The 9,052-nt window shown below is 35.2% G+C and overlaps 2 protein-coding genes across 4 annotated transcripts; one reads left to right on the top strand and one right to left on the bottom strand.

The window, feature by feature from the left end:
* The first annotated feature begins 1,532 nt into the window (after positions 1–1,532).
* On the top strand, positions 1,533–6,360 carry hmox2a (heme oxygenase 2a). 2 transcript variants are annotated; one of them, XM_067416163.1, is made up of 6 exons: positions 1,533–1,641; positions 1,923–2,015; positions 4,110–4,227; positions 4,321–4,812; positions 4,938–5,061; positions 5,456–6,360. In XM_067416163.1, the coding sequence occupies exons 2-6, from the start codon at positions 1,957–1,959 to the stop codon at positions 5,581–5,583; spliced, it is 921 nt and encodes a 306-aa protein (XP_067272264.1). In that variant the 5' UTR covers positions 1,533–1,641; positions 1,923–1,956; the 3' UTR covers positions 5,584–6,360. The 2 variants fall into 2 exon arrangements, with proteins under 2 accessions (XP_067272264.1, XP_067272265.1); XM_067416164.1 differs by having other exon boundaries at positions 1,561–1,641; positions 1,920–2,015.
* A 721-nt stretch (positions 6,361–7,081) lies between these two features.
* On the bottom strand, positions 7,082–9,017 carry tmem186 (transmembrane protein 186). Of its 2 annotated transcripts, none has more exons than XM_067416166.1 (2): positions 8,988–9,017; positions 7,082–8,224 (listed from the first exon to the last, which is right to left on the bottom strand). In XM_067416166.1, the coding sequence occupies exons 1-2, from the start codon at positions 8,988–8,990 to the stop codon at positions 7,553–7,555; spliced, it is 675 nt and encodes a 224-aa protein (XP_067272267.1). In that variant the 5' UTR covers positions 8,991–9,017; the 3' UTR covers positions 7,082–7,552. The 2 variants fall into 2 exon arrangements, with proteins under 2 accessions (XP_067272267.1, XP_067272266.1); XM_067416165.1 differs by lacking the exon at positions 8,988–9,017 and adding an exon at positions 8,562–8,650.
* Between the last annotated feature and the right edge of the window lie 35 nt (positions 9,018–9,052).

Raw genomic sequence — 9,052 nt, 5'->3', positions numbered from 1 at the left:
GACAACAGGAAGAGGAATTGATTTTTGCTTTTTCTGAACATTTCGGTGCTAAGTTACTTGCTAGACTAGGAGAAAACTCACCTTCACGACACCTTGGTTGGCCTGACAACTTTACTAAATCACCTGTTCTGGGCCGTTGTCTCGCTGAATAAAAAATAACCTAACTACCATGTCTCAGTAGCGTTTTAATGCCTAAATATATGTGTGGCCTCTTTTAAAATACACTGTAAGTAAATCTACGGTGGGCTACAGGTGATTTTTTTCCACCCGTTCTTACCGTTTCGTCCGCCTCGTGATTTGAGAGATTATCGAGTTTCTACTGACATCTGTTGGTGAAGGGAGAGACCGCGCTTGGATTTAAACCAGCTAAAATGATCATAAAACAAGATTATATTATATTATATTATATTATATTATATTATATTATATTATATTATATTATATTATATTATATTATATTATATTATATTATATTATATTCGGATATAGATCAACAATACTTTATTTAAAAAGCATGAATAGTTTGAATAAGAGATACATAAACAAAGTATCGTGTCATATATTAATTATTATATTATATTACAATTTATTTAATTTATCATTTAGCAGATAATACATTATATTCAACCCTACCGTAAGATTTTTCATATAGACAAAAATAATCTCACAACTCACAGTTAGTAATTATCACACCCTTTTGTCAAAAGCGTTCAATAAAAAAGAAAAATAATTGATTTAAAAGCAACACATAGATTGAATAAGAGCTTTATAAATGAAGTATTGTGTCATTTTATATTATAATGTTGACATTGTCAGATTCATATAGACAACAATATTATAATTTATTTAATGTATTATTTAGCAGATGTTTTTATCAAAAAATGATGGACAAAGTTATCAAACAATTTTTCATCACTTCATTGTTTTCTTTTTTTTTCTTTTGTCAGTCCAGGTTCATATTGTGGCCTATTGAAAGTGAGATTTTTTAAATAGACAAAAAAAAAAAAAAAAAAAAAAAAAATCTCAAAGTAATGATCACACCTTTTTATCAAAATTGAATAAAAAGACATAATTGATTTAAAAGAAGAAAAAAAAGAAAAAAGAAAGATCAAACAATTACTATAGATTTATTACTATAAGATTTATAATCTTATTTATTTGTTTATTATTGTTTATTATTATTATTTGTTGCGTTATCTAGCCTATGTGTGAATATAATATTGTCTTATATACACCCATAAAGAGAAAAGAAAATTATATATATATATATATATATATATATATATATATATATATATATATATATATATATATATATATATATATATATATATATATAATTTTCTTTTCTCTACATAGGCTTTACTAAATGTTCTAAATAATTTTCTTGTTTTAATCCTTTAGCGATCCTAAATGTTTTTTTGAAATGCCAATAACTCTTTATAAATTGATTTATATAAACGAAGCACTGTGCCATATTGCTCACTCGTTCACTCATTTCTATACAGTGAATGACATTTGAACGAAAGTGAACGAAAACGAGACGCCATTCTACTTCCTGTTAGAGGCGGGATTAGTTTTGTAAACACGCACGCACTCAGTATGATGTGAACTGCGGCAGACTGTAAATACCGCATACAGGTAAAATAACAGCCGTCCTGTTTTACATGTATGAAGAAAGCTGTCTGCATCCAAATTAATGTAATAAGAGTAATTTAGATGGAGAAACTTACTTGCCGACTGTCTTACACAAGTCAATGTCACGAGAGTATTTGTTGGACGCGAGTCATGACTAATGTCACGATGGAATGAGTTGCGCAATGAAGACTAATACTAGACAGGACAGGAGAGTTTATATGGTTTATCCATATTGACAGAACAGTATCTAAATATGTTAACACTTGTCTTTGTCTACCAAGCAGAGGAGAACCAGACAGAAATAACAGGCACAAGTTCATGATGTCTGCAGACTCTGCAGAGAACGTCCCCACTGAAAGCGATGATGATATCCTCAGGTACTGTACTACATGTTATTAAGAAATGTATCTAGAAAAAAAAACAAATGGACCTTAAATGTACTTCTTTTTAGGGTGCATTACATTTCTCCATGTTAAAAAATAGTTCTAAAAATAAATAAATAAATAGTAGGCCTACTTTTGACCAAAATTATGAAAATGTCATGAAAAGCTGTTATATTGACTTTGTTCAGAATCGACAGGCTTGTTCAGAACACAACAAAATCATGGAGAAAAGTGCTTTATTGCTTGGAGACATGCAACAATTGAAAAAACAAAAAAACAAAAAAAACATTGTCTTCTAAAATTGGCTCAAAATATCATGTTTGTACATTTAAATATTAAATTTTTTTATATTATACTATACATGTTTGTATGTACTAAAGCATACTACACTGTAGAAAAGGTATGGCGATATATGTTTTTGCATTGCTTTAACTCATTATAATAAGCAAAGCAATTTTCTTTTCTTTTTTATAAGTTATACAAGATTCAACTTGTTTTCTCAATCAGTTTAATGTAATTTAAGTAGCAATGATTAAACAATTTGATTGAACTAATTGAAAAGGTGCACTATGTAGTATTTTGCAGTAAAATATCATATCTAAAAACCACTAGGCCAGTATTATATATTTTGTTCAGTTGAGTACTCACAATATCCCAAATGTTTCCAACTATTTGTAAATTGTGGAAAATTGCTATTTTAACTAAGGAGCTGGGACGTGTGAGGGAGTCGCCAGTCAATTGCGTCATATCTGCGTTATATACCCTCGGTTTCGGGTTTTATTCTGCAGAAATGCTTTACTCTTAGCAGTGTGAACAAGTGTCACAGCAGCTCCTGAGCAAATGCACAGAGTAACATCATAACACACTCAGACGTATCTAATATGATAAACAGAGCAGCCGTACCTCATTCTCATGACCAGAAAATGGGAAATGGCGGCAGCGACTCTGTCCCGTCATAATAAATGTCCCGCTGCTCGCGAGGCGTGTTTGTGTAACAATCGCTACAGTGACCTTGCTCAGCTCCTCAACACTCGGTCCTGCTCTGCTTCATACTACAGTAACGTTAATAACCGCATCCATGAACATGATTTCTGCCAGAGTCCTATCCCCATTCTTTTCCAGCGGTTATGAGGTGAAGACCAAATGTCCCAAGATGCTGCGCTCAAACTTGGCGTCATCAAACTACTCTTTTGTTTTAAATAGGTGTCCTCTAGCGGACGGAAAAGTTACATTGTGCACTTTTAAGGCAACAACCTATACTATTTTCAAAAAATACAGTGATATTTGATATAGAACACATTATGAAAACTAAGGAAGCTTGTTTCCACCATGGAAATGTTTCCATTATATACACTGTACAAAAAGTTTTAAAGAAAAAAGTCAGAATTGCATGTTTATATCTCGCAATTCTGACTTCATAACTCGCACTTGCAAGTTTTTATCACGCAATTACATCACAATAACTGTGTGATAAAGCCGCGATTATATTTTAAAATGTTTTATACCGTGGCGGAAAAAAGCTTTCATGGAAAGCCCCTTGAAGCGGTAACAATAGCTATGCTTCCATCCAAAGTTGTGAATGTAACTTATGCAAAAAATTGCAATATCGCATAAAACATTTGCGAGTAAAGCACTGTTTCCATCCAGTGAGTCGAAGAGAACATAATCGTCACTTCCTGATAAACTACTGCTAAAAAACTAAATCACTAAATGCATTTCCATCATAGTTTATGCGCATGTTTTCGTATTAGATAGAAAATGTATCCGAAACATGCGTTTTTTTAATGCACATTTTTTGAATTTATGCGCATCTTGGCATTTTCATTATGCATTTTTTGATGCAATATCCCAAAATGCGCAAACAAATAGGTGAATGGAATTGTATCACATGACCTACCAAAACGACACAATTTATCTCAATATTTATCCTCATTTTATTGCCCATTTCGGTAGCGGAACAAGTTAATCATAAGTAGTGTATTTCTACAATGCCATTCAAAGCTAGCGATTGCATGATTCTACATCCAAGCCAATAAGTGGAAGTATAGAGCATAAAAAATTGATTATCTTTATAAATCTGTTTTTCAGTCCTGATGACCTGTCAGAAGTATTGGCGGCTGGAACCAAAGAATCTCACGACAAAGCCGAGAACTCGCCATTTGTGAAGGACTTCCTGAGGGGCCGAATCAAACGAGAACTTTTTAAGGTGAGTCTATTGTCCATGGTTTAACTCGGAAAAAAACGCCTATCGTGTTCTGATCTTCATGCTTGTGTTATTTTGACATCTTCTCAACCCCAGCTTGGCACAGCTGCCCTGTACTACGTCTATTCTGCCATCGAGGAAGAGATCGAGAAGAATAAGGACCATCCCATGTTTGCCCCACTGTATTTCCCCTCTGAGCTTCATCGGCGAGACGCCTTGGCCGAGGACCTGAAGTATCTCTACGGTGAAGACTGGGAGAGCAAGATCTCCTGCTCGGCGGCCACGAGTCCCTACGTCGACCGCATTCACGAGGTGGGTCATAACGACCCGGTTCTTTTGGTTGCGCACGCTTGGACCCGCTACATGGGGGACCTATCAGGAGGGCAGATTCTAAAGAAAGTGGCTCAGCGTGCCCTGAAACTGCCCCCTACTGGTGAGGGACTGAACTTCTACCGTTTTGAGGGCATCCACAACCCCACGGCCTTCAAGAGGCTGTACCGCAGTCGGATGAACGAGCTGGAAGTGGACGCTGAGACCAAAGAGAAGCTGCTAGTCGAAGCCAACCTGGCTTTTAAATATAATTTGGACGTAAGAGGATTATTATTTTATTGGTCCAAGTCTTTTAGGTTATGTGATGTACTTGTATGTAAATAAATACATGAATATAATAGTCATTTTTGTACCTCACTCCATGCTCTTTGCTTATCCGTCAGGTATTCACAGAGTTGCAGGAGATTGGGAAAGACATAAAGGAGGAAGTTCAGGACATTGGCTTTCCCGCACATGGGGATATGGGTGGAGACATCAGTAAATGTCCCTACTATGCAGCCAAAATGGGTAAGGAAATAGGCAAAAAAAAAAATGCTGATCATCCCTACCTCACATCCTGTTGCAAATCCTTCCCTTGCGGGTCAAAATTGACCCGAAGCCCTAAAATAATACTTTTTTTTGTCCAGAAAACGTATATAATTTCATTTTTATAATATTTGTTTTATTTTTTATGCTATTTTTGGATATTTTTTACATTTTATTTACCTTTAAATTACTAGATTTGATCAATAAATAGTATAATTTTAACTTAAAAAAACTCCAATACATGCAATAACCAGCTCAATTTTTAAGTGTGTATTCATGGTTTAAGAGTTTCGGGTCAAAATGACCCAAAGGGAAGGACGAAGGTTAAAAATGTTTTGTTATTTTTTCTGTACTGCTTCCCTTCTTGTCTGTCTAGCGGTTGGTGGAAACACGGCCTACGCGTGTCAGTTTGCTAAGATGCTGCTTAGACAATCCACAGTACAGGTGATTCTGGCCACATGGATTGCTGCTGTCGCCGGATTGGCTGCTTGGTACCTCATGTGATCACCTGAGTCAACCAATCAGAAATGAGAATAGGAAACGGCTGGGCTTCAAAATCTTTCACTCACTGGATCGTGTTGTGAAAATGTTAATGCCGATCATATAAATGTTTAGAACCTCGATCTGTACAACATATTTGTATTAAATACAATGCAAGTTTTAGTTGCGTGCACACTTTTAAGGGCATGCAAGAAGACATTGGAGTTGATTAAAATGAAACATTTTAACGTGAGAACTGTATCTTTGCTGTTGCACATTTCTAATACACATGTTCCTTGAAAACGCATCCAGGTGCATCACTGTGCAGTGAATGATCCATAAGAATGATATCTGACCAGATTTCTAGGTCCATGTTTCCCCAAAGAGGAGAGCAGGGAGTGTTTGTCTTTACTTTGTGTCTCAAACCTCACTATCATCATCCTATATTTATCTGCTACAAATAAAAGTAGTTTAGTATTTTCATTCCTAAACCATATAAATGAATGTCAAGTACAAAAAATGCAGCTTGTAAAACCTACATTAACTTTTTTTTATTCATTGTCTCACCATCTCAACAATAGATTATAACAGATACTTACAACGTCTGCCGTCTCCTTATGAGGATAGTGATGATTCTGCATTATTGTTATTTGTGGCAGGATGGTGTTATAACTATCTCCTCATGAAAAAAAACATGAGGGTTATAGTTCCCTACAGTGCAAAACACAGTTTCCACATCAACACAGAAGTGAGAAGAACTGATATACAAACAGAAAGGGCAATTAAATGAAACTTCATTCATCTGTTGTGTTGTGTTACTATAAATTATAGGAACAGTTCATTAAACAGTATACTTTGTTTAGTATATTCAACATATATTTAACCGTAATATCATATTCAATATATATATATATATCATTAATGACTCACGGTCATGAATCAGCTTATTGATTCATGATTCGGATCGCGTGTCAAACTGCTGAAATCACCTGACATTGGTGATCTGAATCATGAATCAATACGGTGATTCATGACCGTTTGAGGATTGAAAACAAACCCTGAAGAGAAGACAATGCTGAATAAAGTCGTAGTTTTTGTTATTTTTGGACCAAAATGTATTTTCGATGCTTCAAGAGATTCTAATTAACTAACTGATGTCACATATGGACTACTTTGATGATGTTTTTATTCTCTTTCTGGAGATGGACAGTATAGTGTGCATACACTTGGATACGCTGTCGGACTAAATATAAAATATCTTAAACTGTGTTCTGAAGATGAACGGAGGTTTTTCAGGTGTGGAACAACATTAGGGTGAGTCATTAATGACATCAATTTCATTTTTGGGTGAATAATTCATTCATCACAATTAATAATTCATCACAATGAGTAAAACCAAAGAATATAGTTCTAAAGTTCTGATGTGCAGCAAGAGTGTTGAGCTTCACAAAAGTGGCTGTAGGAACACACAGCTAAAGCGATGAAACCCCCATTTCCACCATCAGGGCGATTAAGAAGTTCCAATCAACTAAAGATGTTATGAATCTGCCTTATAACACTTAGTTTGGCTTAATATAACAGTTAATTTGGCTATTTACTGTCCCTTTCGGGTGTCGTGGCAAGGCATGGGAAAAATAAATCCAGTTTCAGATAAATTAAAGTTAGTCTAAATTAAAAAAAACCCATTCAGTTCATAAAACTCAAAACAATTAAACTATTCAGATTACTTAAAAACTGCCCCCTTTGTGAACTCAAAAAGGAAGTTTTAAATACTAATAAAAGTTCATTTGATTGAACTAATTTGTTTAATTTCAGTTGGCTCTACTCAAACCAATTCATTATTTTGAGCGTTTGGGTTTATCATTTGTCATTAATTATGTGAAATAAAGTCAATATATATTTTAATAACAATATATTTATTGATCAGTTTTCAATGAGAAAAATATCCAGTGGTGTATGACATGACATTAAATAAATGAAAAAAGTGACTGCATCATGACAAACTCCCAAAAACCTTCTCAAAGGCATTTCTGTCCACCACTTGCCCCAGTCTGGTAGAAAAGTACATCGTATCAGAACTGCTGTAGCGTTTTAAACGAAGGATCGGCTCTCCTTTTGAGTCTCCTGAATCTCCCAGTGTCATGACATCAGACACTGGCACGTATAAGTCCCGCCGGTGACCCCAGAAGGTCAGGTGCGACACCTTTAAGATGGTCTGCGTTGAATCCAGGTACATCATGCCAACCACTCTTCTGACATAGTGGCTTATAGAGTACAGCATGACGCCAGCAAACACAGCTATGCCTGTGGAGTAACTCATGAGCAACGCTGAGGCCTGGCCCTGCAGGTAGAGGTAATAAACCGCGGGCAGCAAGACGGCAGTGATGCCCGTCTGCATCAGTTTGAGTCTTGAAAGAGCTCGCAGGCCTTTGATAGCCGGGAAAGCGTAAATTAGATCGTATTTTCTAGAGGCAAGGTCAGAGCAGAATGACACAGGTTGAATCTGCAGGGTGTGTGAGAATGCAATTGGCATCCGTGGACGTGCCCGGTCACCACTGTAGTGAACGTGAGCCTGTGAAACGAGTCCTGCATGATGACACCGACACCTATATAGAGGAAGGCGAGGAATTAGGCGGGAAATGTGGATTAACCGTGCTGACATCATCTGAGGAGACAGTAACCATGACAACAACAGTTATAATTTGTACAACGGATGCAATTAACTTGTTGACGCTGGCTTACTTGCTTCCTTACTTATATAGAGCATATATATTTTTAGCATATATATATATATATATATATATATATATATATATATATGACCTTTATTCTGTTTATACTGTTGATTAAATTGAAGACAATTTGTCAAAGACATTCCTAATGCTAATATACGACAATGACAAAGGACATACACCAATAACGGTCACAATAATTCAATAAATGATCTACATAGAGAACAGTGATTAAAAGTAACAATTTTGTGCGGTTTTGAACGCACTCACCATCTCAACACACGTTTAGTGCATCGCGCGGTGTTTTTGTGAAGCTGTTGATAATAACCAGAGCCAGTTCCACTTCAAAATAAAAGCCCTCTTTGATTATCGTTTATTAATTGCTGAAAGCCCTCGTTTATTAATTGCTACACAATAATTTTATATCAACCAAATGTCCAAAATCCTTTACGTAAAGAACATCTATGTTTTAGTCAAGATAGGCTATGGTTAATAAAAGTATGTCAAGAGCAGATGGAGGACATTTGCTATCGTAATAATGACAAATGAAAAAACAACAACAATAATATATATATATATATATATATATATATATATATATATATATATATATATATATATATATATATATATATATATAATTGTTGTTGCCAAAATGTATAATTTAACAATTTGTGCAGTTTTGAACGCACTCACCATCTCCACATAAGTTCAGTTCATCCAGTGCTGCTGTGGACATACGCACTTCAAAGTAAAAGTCC

Source organism: Pseudorasbora parva, chromosome 14 (assembly GCF_024679245.1).
Source record: "Pseudorasbora parva isolate DD20220531a chromosome 14, ASM2467924v1, whole genome shotgun sequence".
Classification (NCBI taxonomy): Eukaryota; Metazoa; Chordata; class Actinopteri; order Cypriniformes; family Gobionidae; genus Pseudorasbora; species Pseudorasbora parva.
The sequence above is the reverse complement of the archived record's forward strand: the minus strand, read 5'-3'. Positions and strand labels throughout refer to the sequence as shown.

Coding starts and splice junctions, on each gene's coding strand:
- hmox2a (XM_067416163.1), top strand. CDS start 1,957: ATGATGTCTGCAGACTCTGCAGAGAACGTCCCCACTGAAAGCGATGAT. Junction 2,016..4,109: donor AGCGATGATGATATCCTCAG/GTACTGTACTAC, acceptor TCTGTTTTTCAG/TCCTGATGACCTGTCAGAAG. Junction 4,228..4,320: donor TCAAACGAGAACTTTTTAAG/GTGAGTCTATTG, acceptor TCTCAACCCCAG/CTTGGCACAGCTGCCCTGTA.